The sequence below is a fragment of the Vitis vinifera genome, chromosome 4, assembly GCF_030704535.1.
Source record: "Vitis vinifera cultivar Pinot Noir 40024 chromosome 4, ASM3070453v1".
NCBI lineage: Eukaryota > Viridiplantae > Streptophyta > Magnoliopsida > Vitales > Vitaceae > Vitis > Vitis vinifera.
Window position 1 is genome coordinate 1,391,757 of NC_081808.1, and position 18,470 is coordinate 1,410,226.

Sequence of the window (18,470 nt, forward strand, 5' to 3'; positions counted from 1 at the left end):
ATAAATAATTAAAAATACTTCAAATTTTATCGAAAAAATAATTATTTTCAAAACAAATTCTTAAAAAACTATTTTTATTGAAAGTTTGTTATTTTTTTAAATTACAAAAAATAGTTTTCTGTGGTTTTCAAGAACCATTTTTGGACATATCCTTAGCTTAACCAAAAATTAGGAAAAAAAATGACATAGTACTAATTAAAACAATTTTAAAAGATAATAAAAATTATAAAAATAAAACCATTCAAGAATTTGGTAAAATTGTTTATGACCATTGCCATCCCTTACAAAGTTCTAAAAATAATACATACACAAGATAAATGCCCCACACTCCGTGTAAGTATTTGCATTAACAAATAAAGAAGGAATTTTGATAAATTAATCATTTTTCCTCTTGAACGGTAGCAAACTGTCATGGCCTTAGATTGTTGTAGCAGTTGCCCTTAATTGGGCCACGTTTGGGTACAAAATGAACTGGGCTTAGAACATGTAACATGACTGGTTGATGCTTTCAAATTACTGATTTCTAATATCACATTTCAAGTGAGCTTATAGTAAAATATTATCAATTATATAAAATATACTATAACATAAAAAATAAATAATTAAAAAAACATTAACAAAAATGTCAAAAGATACACTTCATAAAAAAATAAAAATATACAGATAATAAAAAACCCAGTTATATAAATAATAAGGGATGAAAATATTTTAGTATAAATTGTTTTTTTAAACCTAAATCTTATTTTTAAAGAATATAAACAGTACCAACGAAAATGGTTTTACAAAGAAAACTAAGTGGAATATATTTTGACCTAACCAGAGGCTACTTGCCCTTTTTTTTTGACAAAATTCCTCAGGTGCAAAGATTGTTTGGCCTTTTCTAATTCATATACATATGCCTTCCTCGTCTTTCATTTATCCCCATCCAAATTCTAGAAAAAACTTCTTTATATATATATATAAGAGATGTCCAATAGTATAGTTCCAAACAAGGCACTAAACCTCTGAACATCGATTTTTTTTTTGTTGGTTAATTTCTTAATAATCAAAACCTCTATTATTCACTATTTTCATGCCAAATGATCTCTAGATCAAGCTTAGATTTCTTTTAATTTATTTATATTTATATCTATATATTTTCGAAGGAATTAGAAGAGGTGGAAAAGGAAATGAATATTTTAGGTATATAACATTTTGGATGGTTAAGTTTCTTATAAGGTTTCAAATTTTAGGTCCACCGAAAAAGGAGTTTATGTTAGGATGAATATATGGATCATCCTTTACTATTTTTTTTTTTAAATACAATAATATAAGAATAGATATAAAAAGTTATATATTTTATCCTATTAAAAAACATATTCCATATTTTTAAAGTAAAGATTATTTTTCCTCATTTAGAATTATTTTATCCATTTAATTTTTCAATTGATGTTATTTTTCACATCAAGACAAATGAACTTCCTAGAAGCCTCAAATATCCCCAAACAACTTCCCAAGGAAGCAAAAATGCACTCACCTAAATGATGGTGGTGTTGAATTTCATAAAAAGGTTTTCCTTTTATCTAGAAGGACATTAATTAATTTTCATATGAAATAGTCAAACCCCAATTCAAGTAAAACCATCTCAACTCAAAAACCTAAATACATGAATGTGATAATCCTTAATAACACTAAAAAAAAAGTAGTAATAGTAATAATAATAATATTTGAAACATGCACAATTGTATAAAAAAGAAAAAGTGGTAGGAGATTAGTCTTAAAGTTTTTCATTGTATGTATAAAGCAACTAGGAAGGGGTCAGACTTTGGAATTTTATACCCATATTCACTTTCCTTTTGGGCTATCAGCCTATCACAACCAATGTTTTGAAACCCAGAATGAACCGACCGATCCTAGTTGGCCTAAGTGAATTGATTTGCCATCAAATTGATATTGAATCGTTCAAGCCGGATAAATCATTCAGTTCCAACAAGTCCAAAATGACTACCTACATCTTAAATAGCTTAATAATAATAATTTTTTTATAATTATTATTAATTTTATATAATATAAATCATATATTTATAATATCATTTATTCGACTGTAATTTGACTGTAATTTGACCACAACCAATGAAGCAATAATTTTTCTGATTCAATAAACCTTTTCACTGGTTTGATTTTCAATAAAAAATTTTGAGAAAAAAAAATTTATTAAACGATGCATTTTTATTAACAAAAATCTCTTTCAAAGAGAACTGGATTTCTATTCTCACAAGTCACTATGATTTTATGCTTCTAAGACATGACAAAGAAAAAAAATTCCAAAAAAATACTTTATTTATAATGGACTTAGTAATTTCCTAATATCATTTATGATACTTAAATAACTCAAGTCATTTGATGTTACTAACGTATTGTTTGTTTTTTGGCTGAATAGAAAAAACCAAATATTTTGGCTTTTTCTATTCAACTAAAAGTAACATGTTGACATCATTCAACATAGTTAAAATGAACTTGTTATTAATAAGTTTAATTTAATTATATTGAATGATGTCAATAGGTTACTTTTAACTTAATGAAAAAATCTAAATATTTTGACTTTTTTTATTTAGCTAAAAAAAAGACACCACCTAAGTCAATCTTTTCCCAAACTTAACTTGTTATACACAACAATGCCATGCAACTCAGAAGCTAGGAACATCGAAAGGATGAAAGCTTGTATTACACTAGAACACTTTACAAAGCTTGTAACCTCTCAAATGCATGGTATCTTGACTAAATGAGGTTGTTTTCTATTTATACACTCGATAAACTCTCCGAAATCCGAAAGTTTTTTCTATTAATTTAGAATTCCTTACACAAATTCTATATCCAAGTTATGTCCAAGAGATTGTATATTTCACTAGAAATTTCTACATTCTCCATCTTCTTCCATTTATTTGTGAAGATGCGTGAATGTCTTCAAATTTCTCTAAAATTCTCTACACTTTTCCTTTAATAGAATTAGGGACATACAAATGACTCCAAATCTTTTAGAAGCATTTGTTCCTTATAAAGGTTCAAGTAAGGGATTATTTGAATAGATAGTGTGAGATTGTACTAAAGAAACCATTTCTATTCGAAGGAGGAAAAGATGGAGGGAAGAGTTAGGAAGAAAAAAAAAGAACATAACCTTGGTCTACATTGACATAATCAAAAGTGAAAGGAGTACCACAAAGGGATTATTTAACTTTCTAAGTTCTATTGAATAACATGCTTCTTTTAAAATAAATGGAGCATTAAGAATTATTAAGAATTATGTTTATTCAGGCTTAAAAATTGTTGTAAAGGATTACACTTTATATAATTAGTGTGGAAAGTTACAAGAAGTTATAAAATTGTTATGAAGGATATAAGCCTTAGTTTATTAGTAATAAATGCCCAAAATACCCTTAAAGCATTTTCTTTAGAAAATGTTCAATTAAGTACTCATGTATTTTTTTAAAAAGGACAATTAAGTACCCATGATAATTAATATATTAAATTTAAAAAAAAATTAAAATAACAAATAAAATATTTTTTTCAAAATTTATTTAACATTAATATAGTTTTTATTTTTTTAAAGTTGCAACTATTATCTTAATTTAATCTTATTAATTTAATATTTGATTATTATTATTTGTTATATTTAAATTTTGTATTTTTTTTAAATGTGATTAAATAAAAATTTATATTGATTAATTTTTCATTAATTTAACTTGCTTATAATTATTTTTATTTTTTATTTTTAAAATTTAAATTAATAAGAATTGTATAAGACATGTTTATATCAATTTACTTTTCATTAATTTCACGTTCACTTATTATTATTTTTTATTTAGAAAATTTAAAATTTTTTGTTTTTGAAACTTAATCAAATAAAAAATGTATAAAACATGTTTATATTAATTATTTTTCATTAATTTAATGTTTAATTATTATTATTTTTTATTTTGAATTTTTTATTTTTATAAAATTTAATTAAACAACACCTATATAACACATGTTTATGTTAATTTATTTTTCATTAATTTAATACATGAATATTATTATTATTATTTATTTTAAATTTATATTAAATTTAATTAAATAACAACTCTATAAAACATGTTTATCTTAATTTATTTTTCATTAACGTAATGATTGATTATTATTGTCATTGTTTATTATTTATTTTTGAAATTTAATTAAATAACAATTTTATAATGCACGTACTAATTTATAAATCATGAATTTATGTATATATTTTGTTTCATTTTCTTTGTTTGTTTTCCATACCAAATTACTAAAAACTTTATTCACATACATGCATAAATATTGAATATAATTTTTTTTTTTTCTATATTAACACATATACAAGACATTTTCACATTTTTAATAATTTTCATAAAAACACAAATATATTCATGATAAACACACTTCTATAAGTCTAGTACAACTAGTACAAATACTTGTACAATTAATACAAGTGTCTTGTATATATGTGAAAATATATATATATAATTATATTTGATATTTATACGTGTAAATAAAGTTTCCAATAATATGAATAATAAATAAAAAACAATAAATAAAAAAACATTTAAATATATTCTTGGTAGACTTGACTGGTAAAAGCCTTGCACGCCTAATATAACTTTTTTTTTTATAGGTACACCTAATATAAATGTTGTCTCGTATGTTTAACACAAGTGTCTCGTGCTTGTGCGAAAATGTAAAAAAAATAAATTATATTTGACATTTATTTATGTTTAAACAATATTTCCATCGGTTTGATATAAAAAACAAATTATAAAAATCAAGAAAAACATGTAAATAGAGATTAGTGCATATTTCAATATATTTTCTATTTTTTTATTTTTAAAATTTTGAATTAGTTAGTCATATTTCAATATATATATACATTTTTTTTTCTTTTCAAAAATAAAAATAAAGAGCCTTGTAAAAAATTATAAAACTTCTAACTTTCAACAAAATTTTAAAATTTTGAAAAAGAGCTTTAAGAACACAAATAAATTTCTATTTTTTAAAAAAGAAAATACGACATTTTATATTGAAGTTTTTAGTTCTTAAAATAAAAAATATCTAATATTTCTATTTTTAAAATTAAATATAGTAATAATTACTATATAAGATACAAAAATTCTTAAAATTATATTTGATTTCCAAAAAAACTGAGTAAAAAATAAATAAAATAAAGAAAAATAAAAAATAGATTTTAAAATATATTTTGATATATTACTTTAAATTCATTTAACTATTCAATATAAAAATTAAATAATTTTAAAATATATAAATTTTAATTAAATTTAATTTTCTTTAATATTTTTTAGAATTATGAAAAAATCATTTTCTTTTAACTTTTTTTCTTTTCTTAATAAATTTCGAAAACCAAGATTTAAATTGAAAAAATATAATAGATACAAATTTATTTTAAAAAATTATTCTTGAAAGTGATTTTTAATGACATAAAATGAATCCATACTTTTTTATACAAAATATTCTACTTTTATTTTTAAAATAAAACCAAAAAAATTGTATTGGCCATATAATTATTCTATTTTTATTTTTAATTTAAAGAGTTTTTCAAAAATTAGAAATTTTATTTCCATTTCAAAAATAAAAAGTACAAATATATCATTTGAAATTAACTTTTCAAATAAAGATAGCTCCATTTTTTAATAAAGCAACAGATCATGGTATGAAATGATTTGTGTCGGAAACCGTTTCCAAGACTCACTTTTAACATGTTAAGAAGAGCGAGAAGCATTATCGTTTTTCATACCTTCGTATCCAAAAATTTTAGGATTCAATCACTTTCAAAACCAAGCACTTTCGTGAAGGCTTGAGGGACCAGGACTTCATATATATATATATATATATATAAGCACACGTTACCAGTACTTTTTTGCCGGTGAAACCTCCTTGTTCTTCTGCACCCTCCTCTTTTATTTTATTTGTATTTATTTTTATTTTAAAGCATTCAGATACGCAGAAGGGAAAACATACCTTCTTCACCAGCTTTAGCAATCTCTGGGGAAAGATGCCTGTGGGCACAGCATAAAGCATCCAAGCCCTATTGTTTGGTAGCTTCCAGACTTCAAAAGCTAGAAAATGAAGAGGGGTCAGTTAAGTGGAAAACTAATAAAAAATTAATATCAATCACTTGATACGGTCCAAAAGCCCATCACTCTACTAGATCTGTATCAACAAAACCAACACAGAATTCATATTAGGAGCTGAATAAGTCTGTATCCAAAATTTTGTGCAAATCCTAAAAATATTTATATACCCATCACTTCTAAACTGATTAAAGATGATTAAACAGACTCTGCACATCCTAATAATATATCCATCACTTCTAAACTGATTAAAAACCAATTAAACAGACTACAAGTAATCAAACAAATTGGTACAGAAAACCTAACTGGAAAAGAGACAATACCAGATGGGTCACCTATGGTCGAGATGTGACTTTTATATACACTGTTACCTCCTCAGAAGACATGCCTGTTGCTTGTTTTAGTGGACTCTTTTCCGCTTATGACGAGGATGCTCGTCTCTGTGGTCGTGGTCTGAGCCAATGGCCATCTGCCACCTGTCATGTTCATTATCGTTGTTCATGGACTTTGCATTGTGCCTATCATGTCCCAACCCGTGCCTGGAGTCTCTCTCTTTTACCTGCTTTATTTGTTGGGTGGCCAAACCTTGCTCTGAACCAGATTGTGAATGACTGTAATGTTTCTCACTCTGTTTTTTTATGTTTCTTTCATCATCTTTTTGGTGTTTGGTATGATGGCGGCTGCGACTAGAATCGTTGCTGCACTGCCCTCTTTGGTCATTGTGTTTTTTTGAGCTTTCATGATGGTTTTTATGCCTATCTTCGCTATGCCAGCTGGAGCTATAAGGCATGTCATCTATTTCTAAGCTTGATCTCTCTGTGTGATATGGCTTCCTATCTCTTCCAACAATGGGACGAGAACTCTTCTCATGTCTTTCATCACCATAGTGGATGTCATCATCAAAGCGTTTGTCATGGCGATTTTTTCTCTTTAACCTTTGAGTAGAGCTGTCTTCAGAGTCGCTTATACTCTTTTCCCTTTCTATATGTGGTTTATGCCCATGTGACCTTTCTGCATCATTGTACCGATACCACTTATTCAGATCCTCATCTTCATCTCTGTCAAGCAGATATTTTTATTAGATATCTGGAGTAATAGTATATTAAGGATTAAGGAACACAATCATTTTTCTAGAGATGTCAAAACAACCAAATATGAGAAAAAAAATTTATACACCAAAATTAAATCTTTGGAAATTGTTTTTGGTTGAAGAAACTGAGTCTAAAACAGCACGCCATGAAGCACAGTCACAGGCATCATCACCCAATTTCATATTTTTAGGCTCTAGGAAAATATTAATGGAAAAACCCTTGATTGATTAATGGCTACAAAGTAAATGGCATTGATTCATAACAACTTGAACGTAGTTGAAGCATCAGTGGGATGGCATGAGGTACTTAGCATGTGTACAAAAAATAAAAACAAAAAGCACAAACCAAGGTACCAAAATTATCGAGTAAATGCCTTCCATGCACATAAGTTACCTCGTCATATTGCGATTTAAAAGTTTCTGTTTCTTTCTACAATCGTGAAGCTCTGAAAACTCTGGATGGCTTAAGGGCCGTTCAGCACTGGTCCCTACTGGTGGTGCCAAACCTCCCATCCCCATATATCCACTGCAAGTTAATAAAACCCCATGTATAAGAAAACTATTTGGACACAATCCATAACAAACAGCATCTAATAAATAAGAAAACAAACTTACCCATTAACAGGCAGACCACAATACATAGATGGAACATATGCAGGAACGGCAAAAGGTGTAACCGGAACCATGGTAGCATTGAAGGCCATCATCCCTGGGTTTCCATACATATTCACAGAGGACCTGCCGTACGGTGATGGAGTCCCATTCCAGTAAGGTGATAAACCGGGCATAACTCCAGGGAACATGGCACCTGCCAAATCACAAGATTAGGTATTGTGAACAGAGCCTTCCAAAGCATATCCACTCATATCAAATGCAAATGAGGATTATAATCTTTACCTGTTTGAAGCATAGCATTTTGACTGAGAGCAGTGGGGCAGTCTCTCATTAAATGATCTGGAGAACCACAAGTGTAACAGGCCCTGTCCCCCTGAATTTTCAACGAACTAACTTAGAATAGCTAGAAGAAAAAAATTCCCTTCCAAAAATTTCTTAAAATTATTTTCATTTTTGGTTTTGCCATGTTTGACATGACCACTAATTGAAGCAAGAAAGTTACTTGATAAAACAATTTTTCAAGTTTGTGTCACTACAGGTATGATATATGACATGCAGGAGATAAACCTGAAAAATTAGGCATCATGAATTGTATGGTGCTGAACAACCATTTAGGTGCAAAATAAAAAATAAATAAATAAATAAAAAGAAAAACTTAGATTTGAATTAGACTGGGGAAATTTGACATAATCAGCAACAAGAAATTTTCAATGATAATACCAGGAATAAGGAAAACATATGTAGTCTCAGGATTCAGTCCCAAAAATCCGGGTGCTTATCACAATCCTTGGAAAAGTTCTCATGTAGACATGTTCGATATCTTCTATTGGTCAAGTCCATAAAAGAAATTTTAAAAGACAATAAGGTGTTCTCCCCACATGCCTGTGCACATCCTCAGAATGCCAGCAAGGCTAATATAATAAAATGCATGCTTACAAATGTCTTAAGTAGTTGAACACCATATACTCTCTAATGATAATTATTGTATTAACATAAACTGTAACAGTAAATTTATTAGAAATATGAAAACAGACTTGGTCAAAATGTTTACCTTTTTGTTTCTACCATTATTAGGAATAACACTCTGGCCTCCACCTGGAAAATCCATCAGCGTTATTAAAATGGAAAGGAGATACAGAGAGAGATGATCCCTAGAAGAGGTTTCAGCTGAAGTAATATAAAACTGAAAGATGTAGATTGCACCTGATGCATTAACCCACAATTCCTTCTTCTTCTTCAGAGTGGAATCAGCTGGAGTGACATAAGAAACAACAGAAACATTAAGGTCAGAAAATAAAAATGATGTCTACAATTAACTAAAGTGAGGCAGACCTTGGAACTATAGTTCCATGAGAAAGGAGTGCCCTGAATCATGCCTACAATTAACAGCTAGACCTCTTTAATGCAATCCGATACAGCCAGAGAAGAGAACCTCAATAAAAGATTACAGGCAGAGAGAAGTTGCTCAATACCTTCCTCAGGCACACGACTTTTACACAAATTTGTAGGTATGTTTTCCCCTTGGAAATCATCGTTCTCACCAACTATTTGCTTGATCTTTTGTGACAAAGGAGCTGACTTCAAAGATTTACCAGCAGCTGAATCAAATCTATGAGAACCACCAATACCCATGGATGCATTATTTCTAGATGTTGAATCATAGGCAGATTCCGTCATAATATAATTGGACCCCTTCCCTGTGGCAGAGGGAGAATGAGGCAAGTCCAAATCTTTTTGAAGAATAGTCCCAGCAAAAGAAAAATCATTTGCTTGAATTCCAGATTCTCCATCTGCATTTGGGTAATTCAATTAGTCAAGCATCATGAAGAGTTTCCTTTTTTTTTTTTTTTTGGACAATCAAGCACTGATTTATTCTCTCACCTGGGGCATATCTATGAAAGGCATCATCAGAACCACTCAGCAGAATTTGAGACTCAAGAAAATGGTCTATTGCTTGCCTAAGGGACAAATTTGGCAGCAGATCTTCTACTCTGCATTTTGTAGAAGAGCACTTGGGACATTGTGCCTTCTCAACCAGCACTAGATGAATGCCTGCAACAGAACTCAACCAGTAAGATATGACAATGTTAGACACAAATGGGAAACATACAGCAGTAACTGCAATTTGTGAAAATTTTGTGAAGATGAATTAACTGTAGAATTTTGTGACCATAGTGACACATCAATTATGGAACACATTAATGCAAGGTTCTATTAAACCATAGAGAAGCATATCAAGGCGGCATGGTAATCTAAGGTCCCAAGAAACTATATGTAGAGACATGATGGTAAAACCTTATATTAAGGCCAGCATCGATTAAGCAATGAGGCAGCCTAATATCCTAGGAGACCATACATCAAGGAAGAATATCTCGAGGCAACACCATATTTAAGGCCCTATCAAACATAAACTGAGATAACATAGTAGTGTATGGTCCTAGGAAATCAAGTATTAAGAAAATATATGTGGGTGTGTCACTAAAAAGTATCACAAAGCAATGTGGTAGTTTAAGGTCATAACACACCATCTACGAAGGCAACAATTAGCTGACTCAATGTGGAAATGCCAAATTTCACAAAATCTTATAACAAGCAAGCACATATCAAGGCACCAGACCATGAATATTGAGGGAACATGGTGGTGAGATTCTTCCAGATCATATACAATCGAGGGGAACTACATATCATGTTCAATATTGTTAAATAAAATTGTATTTATGGGTGTATCCTGTAGTTATTGTGATACCTCTATCTATTTTAAGCAACCAAAACATGTACCTAATGTATCAGTGCAGAATACAGCTAACTATTGCTTTAAAAACTTACATTTCTCACAAAAGCTATGCTGGCAGCATGGTATCATCACAGCCTTCTTGAAATATGTGTTGCAAAGAGAGCATTTCATCTCTGATGGTAAATCAACATTCTGAATGGCTTGAGGATTGGCATGAGCCACTCTTTAAATTTACATTGTAACACAAAAATAACATGTGTGAGATTAATGACTATAAATAGAATGAAAGAAACAAACAAGAAGAAACTTACTTTTCTAACTTTGTCTGTTCTTCAACTTTAGGTTTTGATTTTGTCTGAGGAGCATTCCCTTGAACTTTGTGAGTAGAACCTGACACCAAAAGCAGAGCATTGGAAGATTAGAACTATGCACCAGAATGATTAGTCAAAAACCACACATCCAATCAGCAACATTACATACCTCTTGGACTAGCCTCACTAAGGTCACTTGATTCAAGCTTTTGACATACTATCACAGGTGGCTTTGAGCATCTAAGTCAATACCAAGTATATTATTAATGTGTGCAGAAAGATTTCAACAAAGAAAGAAGAAAATCAAAGATGCACTAAACTAAAAATCCAACAGAAATTTGTGGTGTTTGTGCTATGATAATCAGATTCCAAGATACATATATATATTTCAGATTTGGAAAATTCGGAAACAAAGATAATGAGGTTTAGCATTTTCCTCATCAAAATATTAAATCATGTCAACCACATTTAGACTAAATAATATCATGTCTGATGAAATGTGCATCATATGAATACAAAATGCCTAATGAGCTTCTTAAGGGCACACTATTATCTCAGCAACTGCATGTAGGTGTGGTATAGTTCATATTGGATGTAGATCTCAATTAATAATGTCAAAATAACGAGAATTCATGACAGTTAGAAGTGTCCAATGTGTGTCTTACAAAGGAACAACACTTGCTTAAAATGTCCATGTTGCAAGATCAGATATCTCAAAAAGATAAGTCCAACTGATATTTCCACTAACAAATCCTCAACACCAATTGCAACTGAGCACCCAAAGAGATCAAAATGCTGAGAAAACAACTATACCTTGGTACTGTACTTGGTTTGATCTCACTACCACTGCAATTCATCTTATCAATATCAAGATCAGAGTCACAAAAGGATGGCTGAGGAACGGGACATAAGTCAATCCCAAAGTCATCAAAGTCATCAATCTCCACAATCTGTAAAATAAGAAGGGTGACATCAAGGAGGAAAATGATAGAAAGATTAGGATAAACAACAGAGTGCAAAAGTGAATCACCATTTTACCCATGACTCAACAGACTTAACAAAAATAAAAAGCAAAGGACATAGATAAGGCGTTTCACAGGAGTGCAAGAGGCCTCAACATAGAATTATAGAACTAGTAGTGTTCTAATTTGAAAGAACTAGGGGCAGTGTAGAGCTATGTTATAACATCCCAAACTACTTCTCCTAGTGCCAGAATTGCACTAAAGCCTTTTATCTCCAGCAAAAATCACTCATTTATTTAAGATCACATGACAAAAAAGAGGTTTTTTAACATACTTTAGGAACAAGATTGGCGTCCTTGCTCCCAACATGCTTAATTGAATCAATGCAAGCCCTGCACCAAAGTAACATTATATAAGAGAAATCACAAAAAGAAAAAACACTAGCTTATACCATAAAAATAACCACCCAGACAAACAAGCCTTAGATCTATGGGATAAGGCTTGTTCAGGTGGGGTTCGTTAGGCTAGTTTTCAATTCCTTGACACAGAGCAGCAATTGCACCATTGCACTAGTGACTGAAAATGAAAAGTCTTAACCATCCATGTCTCAGCATGCAAATATGATTATATGAAAAAATAGTGGAAGCCATTAAAACAGGTCATAACATATATCCACAATTATATATTTCTTTGATTTCCAAACAAAATATGATGTGCTCAAATACTGGGAAAACACCATGGTAGAAGATCCTTGCTACCGGACAATTCATACGAAGGGAATAGACTGGTTAAATGGTGTTGGTTGCAATCAAAATGAGTGAGGTAATAGCCTTCTCATGTAGAGGTAGCACAGCGTATGGGCTTTGATCTTTTCTATTTTTCTTTCTTTCAATAAATGAGACCATGTTGATTTGGCATGATATTTTAATGGGAAGTTCGAGAAGAAACTGTGGAAGACAATTGCTTTAAGCCTCTTCTGATTTTTTTTTTTTTTACAGGTAAAAAATATTATATTGAATAAGAAAGAAAGTACACCTAAAGCATACAGGAGATATACAACAATCGACATACAAAAAGCCTCTTTTGATGTTTATGGGGGACAAAGTTCAAAGTACTGGACTTGGTCAAGTCATATCTGCCTCGACTAGGTTCAAGATGATTCCGATAACTGAGTTACGATTCACAACATTGAACACCAACTCCGTGTTAACTCACCTTGAATTGTCTAACTCGGCTGATTTTTTGGAACAAAAAAACTCATTTGACTCAAACCAAGTTTCGGATTCGACCACAATGCCCCAAGCTATGTCACAAATCCCTCTTCTTCTTCATCCATAAAATCACCCCTCTTGGTTGCCTGCTACTGCTATTGTGGCAACTGAAAGTTTAGAAGCAACGATGATGTTCTTTCTTCCTCCAATCATCGACTTGAAATATTTTTGCTATTGGTGACATCTTGAACAGTGATGTGGATTTTTTGTTAGGGACTATGTCTTAGTGGTGATACTTCACAAACCTCGAAAGCTTGAGAACGAAGAATCACCCTTACTTAGTATTTAGATTTTGGAAAGAATGGGTATTAGATATTTTTTATTGGGTATTTTTTTTACATACCAATAATATATATGGTATTATATTATAGTATTATCTGACATTATGGATTTCTGATTATATGTATGAGCTGAAGATGGGATTTTAAAAATATATATGGAAGGTAAATGAGGATGTTTATATGGCTATGGCATAAAGGTAAAAACATACATATTTATACGATTATAAATATAAACATTTGATAAATTAATTGATTTATAATTAAGTTTATTATACTTACAAATTGAGAAAAATAATTAAAAAATGATAAAGTTCATATAAAAGAATATCATTTAATATAGTTTAATAATTAATGAATAAAAATATAATTATTTTACCATATTGATTAATTATTTTTATTTTTGAAATTTTTTGAGTTAGTAAATTAACATATTTTGTGTATCGTTCAATACTGATTTGAGTTACTGAGACTGATGTGCCTCGATATTTTCCAAGTCATGATCGATATTGCAACTTTGAACCATGATGGGAGAAGCAGAATCAAAAGGGTTTTTGAAAGGATAGAACTATTGCTTCTGAAGGAAAGCTTTCCAATGACAGAACACCACCCAAACCCCTATATAAGAAACAAAACAAACAACTAAGGGAACGATTCTATTGGAACGATGTCCCTACATCAAATATCATCCCAAAACCTCATATTGCACCCATTCCCTAAAGAAATACTAGAAGGAATCCCAAGCTTTCCAATCCCTTTTCAAAAGCACCAAACCATATGTTCCGTACTCCATAGTTTTAAAAGAGCACAAGGAGCACCTAAGGCCTAAAAATCCTTTAAGGCTTAGGTGCAAGCCACAACAAAATGTGCATGCCTAGTTGAAATGAAACGCAACCTAAGGTGCATGTCAATTTCATAAAATATGATCCAATATTCAATCAAAACAACAAATTCAAGATTCTAGGCATTTAAAAGAATCATCCAACAAAAAAAACCTAAAGAAAGTATATAGAGTTTTAATATTCATATAGAAATTTCAAGAATAAGAATTTTATAAAAGAAAAAGAAAATAGATGAGGCATGCCTCTCCAACAAGGTACAAGCCTTGGCAAGTAAGGCCCTATAGCTAGGAAGCGGTTGTGCCTTGGGCCTAGGCGCACTATTAATAACTATGTCATACCCTCGGTGCACCACCCATCCTCTACTTTCCCAAATTTACCAAAGATGACTCAGCTATAGAAAACCATTTCACTTAATAGAAAGCCTTATTTAAGAAATATTTTATTTTCTAATACCTAGTCCTTCCTTTGTCTTCTCACAAAGGATGGTCATCCACATAACCAGGTGCATCTTTCTCTCCTGGCAACCCCCATACCATAGAAATTCTCCCTAAATCTTCTCAAGACAAATCCTTACTACTCTATAAATCACAAACCCTGACATGAAATAAATAGGCAAGGTATAAAGAGTGTTTGTAATCGAAATCAATCTTCCTTCTTTAAATACATTTTTTTTTTTTTGATAAATGTGCGCATATATATAAACGAGGCAAAAAGCCACAAAGCATATTCCTTCTTTAAATACATATTACCTTTTACAACAAACAAACCTCCCACAAAACCATTGGTCAACTCAATCTTGCACCACCCTCAACTTGAATGGAGCACTCAACAACAAAACCAAATAATTAGAAGGCAAATACCCAACCCTACCTAAAGCCATGCAATATCTCTGACCAAGCTTGCATTCTTTTCTTTTTTCTATTTAGGGTTCAGGTGCTCCCTTTATGTTTTCCATACAAGGGTGTAGCCCCCCTCTTATTAGGGCTTGTTTAATATAATTTTTATCTGCCTATCAAAAAAGGGGGAAAAAGAAACAGAGAGAGATTGTAAATACCAGTCCACATAGACAGAGGGTTGCTGATTGATTACACTAAAATATGTACTTACTCCCTCTTTATCTATATAACCCTATTAGATTTTCTTCCCTACTATCTATTATCTTCCCAGGAGGAAATCCATTAATACTAGCAGATTTATTTTCTTTTAAGAGGAAACTGCAATATCTATTCCAAAAAATAGTTAACATTAAAAGAGATTAATGTCACCAAAAGCATAAACTGACACTACCTTGGATGCCTCAGATCAAAAATCAGTAAATTTCCCTTTTGAATGGATTTGATGTAAAGCATTATATAAGAAATGATAAACAGAATATCTTTGCTAGCCTATCAATTAAAAGATATCTTTGATGGGGCAAAATATGTAGAGGATAATTGATGGTCCATTTCAAATATCTTGCCATAGTTCATTCCTACATTTTGTAATAAGGTTTCCCAATCCAAATAGCTCCACCATTCCTAAATTCATAATTCTCCTAATCATAAAATAACAAAATCTTGAATCAAAACCATCTATGAAAATTTTTCAGTAGAAAACAAATTTATTCTAAGAAATTAATTTAAAAGGTGAGAAATCTCACTTTGCTGCTGAAGGCACTGATCCCGCAGGTATTCTCTTAATAATTATACTTGAACCACTTGGAATTTGAAAATTTTCATCAACGTATTCTGCATCCAAACCCAAAAGAAAATTAACAAAAAAAACATTAACAAATAATAACAACAACAACAACAACAAAGAATGCAAAAGTTACTTATAGATTCAAGCGTAGCATTAATAGTCATACTCAAATCATTTTAAGTACAAAAAATTTTGTAAATTGTAATCCAAGCTTCCCTTGTCTGCTCATGGGATACAGAAAAGGAAAAAGGAAAGCAAAATTTTGAATCTTAGATTTTTCATCATTTGGAACTTGAGAAAACAAGGCCTTCTCACTTTATTGTGCCTATCAACCATTTGACTTCATTGAATTTGAGTTTTCTTTCATTTTTTGGTCAACCAAAATAATGTATAACTAAATTAAAAAAACAATTAAATACACACACAAAATATGCAAATAATACACATCAATCAATGGGAAATTTTTTTTATCATACTATAGGCTTTAGTAAAGAAAATTCAAGATTTTTTTTCTTTTAATACTTATCAATAGTTACAACTGCTAGTAGCATATTTGAAAATTAAATGTTTTCTTGCCATCACAAATTCCTATGCTAAAATGAAGAGAAAACAGAACAAAACAACACCTTTGCAGGAGGTCTTGACCACCTGCAAATCCAATCCATCCTTCAATTTTCCCAGCCATTACCAGTCCTGAGACAGATGCTTTGTCCATCCAACAAAGCCCACAGATACTAGCGCTTGAGGCTTGGCTCAAGTGGTAGAGGGATAAGGAGGGTTTGTGAGAGGTTCTAGGTTCAAGCCCCAATGGGGACAAAAATTTACCTATAAAAAAAAAACTAAAAAAAAAGCCCAAAGCCCACAGATACTAGTACACTGGAAATCTAGTTAAATTCAATACAAAAAGGAGCTAGTTTTTCTTTTCCCCCTTCAAACAGAAAATAAATCAACACAGAGACAGCACGGCGACATGAAACAGGTGGTCAAGACCTCCTGCAAAGATGTTGTTTTGTTCTGTTTTTTCTTCATTTTAGCAAAGGAATTAGTGATGGCAGAAAGTCCACATATACAAGTACACCTGAAATCAAGTTAAATTCAATGCAAACAGAAGCTAGTTTTTCTTTTTTCCTCTTCAAACAGAAAATAAATCCACACATGGACAGCAAGCCGACAAGAAAAACTAATTAAAAAACAAGGAACGCAGAGAACACAGGGCCATATTTCTCTTCTTTTTCTTCTAACATTCTTTTCCAACAGTCCCTTGGCAACCAACCAGAGCACATATTCAATTAAAAACCAACCAAATCACAAAAGAAATATGAATTAGAGATTAAATCAGATAACCTAGAGCTCAAATCTTTCCTTTACCTTATTTTCCCTTCTTTCTCTACGTTTTTTGACGAAACCAAAAATTGAAACAAAAACGAAGCCAACACTTACCATATAGAACAGATGAAACTCAAAGATTCGAAAAATGAACTCCAATGATTTCTCAAAACCAGCAAAATCACAAACGGAAGATGACTGAAAATTAACTATTCTAGGCAACACAGAGCTCGAATCTTTCATTTCTCAGCAAAAGCATATTTCAAGGGAGGAACAATCAAATTAGAAACCGAAATCAAATTCAAAACAAAAAGAAGAAGCAAATCCAGAAAAAAAAAACTCCACGCAAAACGCAAGAAATTCAATATTGAAACAAAGACAAATCCAATGGATTCAAAACGAGCTAAAAATTCAATCAAAGGACAAGGACGAGGTAGCAAGCCATCTGAGACCGAATTCGTGCCTCTTCTTATTCTTCTTCCTATTTTCTTCTGTTAAAAATGTAATGAGACTCAATATTGATATAAAGACGAATCCAAACGATTCCAAAACAAATAAAAATTCAATTCAAAACCAGAGAAATAAAAGAACAAAGAACAAAGAACAAATCACTGGCACATAAGGAACAGAAAGGGAGAGTTGACCTTGACCGGTGACGGCATCAGAGAACACGAGATCGAAGTCATGGCAGATATCGAGATTCTTGTGGCGAACGATCTTCGACCTGAGATCTCGAACTGATATGGAGGGCCGACCTTCTATGTCGACCGAGTCGAAGCTCACAGCGCTTCTGAATTTGAAACGTACGGACATGGCTGAGTGGACTCGGTGGAGAACAGCCGGGAATTGCAGAGAGTTTCGCAGATTTTACGAAGGCTTTGTCATGAGAGGTGAAGCTACAAAGAAGAAACCTAATAACGTGGGCGTGGGATCGAAGCGGTTATAAAGGAGAAGAAAGTCACGTGTCGTGCGCGTGACGCCGATAGTTTTGGGCCGGAACTTGGACCGAAGGTTTGGACCAATAAATTTGTTTTGCAATAATAAATGTTACAAAGATAGATCAACTAAACTGGTTTAGATTAATCAATTTGAAAGTTGTTCTTAGAAAATATAATTCACAAATTTTTAATTAAAGGGTTTTTTTTTAGAATTTAATTTAAAATAAGATAATAATTTATTCTAAATTTATTATTATTTTTGTAAAATGTTACCTGAAATGATTGAAAATACGATAAATGA

General features: G+C 31.2%; 1 protein-coding gene across 1 annotated transcript; it reads right to left on the reverse strand.

The window, feature by feature from the left end:
- Positions 1-5,962: 5,962 nt before the first annotated feature.
- LOC100252571 (E3 ubiquitin ligase PARAQUAT TOLERANCE 3) lies at positions 5,963-18,159 on the reverse strand. Its single transcript, XM_010650076.3, has 15 exons — positions 17,876-18,159; positions 15,865-15,952; positions 12,169-12,226; positions 11,686-11,822; positions 11,042-11,112; positions 10,873-10,951; positions 10,654-10,784; positions 9,709-9,879; positions 9,300-9,617; positions 9,031-9,078; positions 8,879-8,922; positions 8,110-8,200; positions 7,828-8,020; positions 7,607-7,738; positions 5,963-7,180 (listed from the first exon to the last, which is right to left on the reverse strand). Exons 1-15 carry the CDS (start codon positions 18,042-18,044, stop codon positions 6,523-6,525), a joined length of 2,388 nt encoding a protein of 795 aa, XP_010648378.1. The 5' UTR covers positions 18,045-18,159; the 3' UTR covers positions 5,963-6,522.
- Between the last annotated feature and the right edge of the window lie 311 nt (positions 18,160-18,470).

What these genes read in the sequence shown, in the direction of transcription:
- LOC100252571 (XM_010650076.3), bottom strand. Translation starts at nt 18,044, where the DNA reads ATGTCCGTACGTTTCAAATTCAGAAGCGCTGTGAGCTTCGACTCGGTC. An exon ending in AAACCAAGTACAGTACCAAG is followed by an intron (nt 11,113 to 11,685) that starts GTATAGTTGTTT and finishes GTATTGACTTAG; the next exon opens with ATGCTCAAAGCCACCTGTGA. An exon ending in TGTGGTCTGCCTGTTAATGG is followed by an intron (nt 7,739 to 7,827) that starts GTAAGTTTGTTT and finishes ATTAACTTGCAG; the next exon opens with TGGATATATGGGGATGGGAG.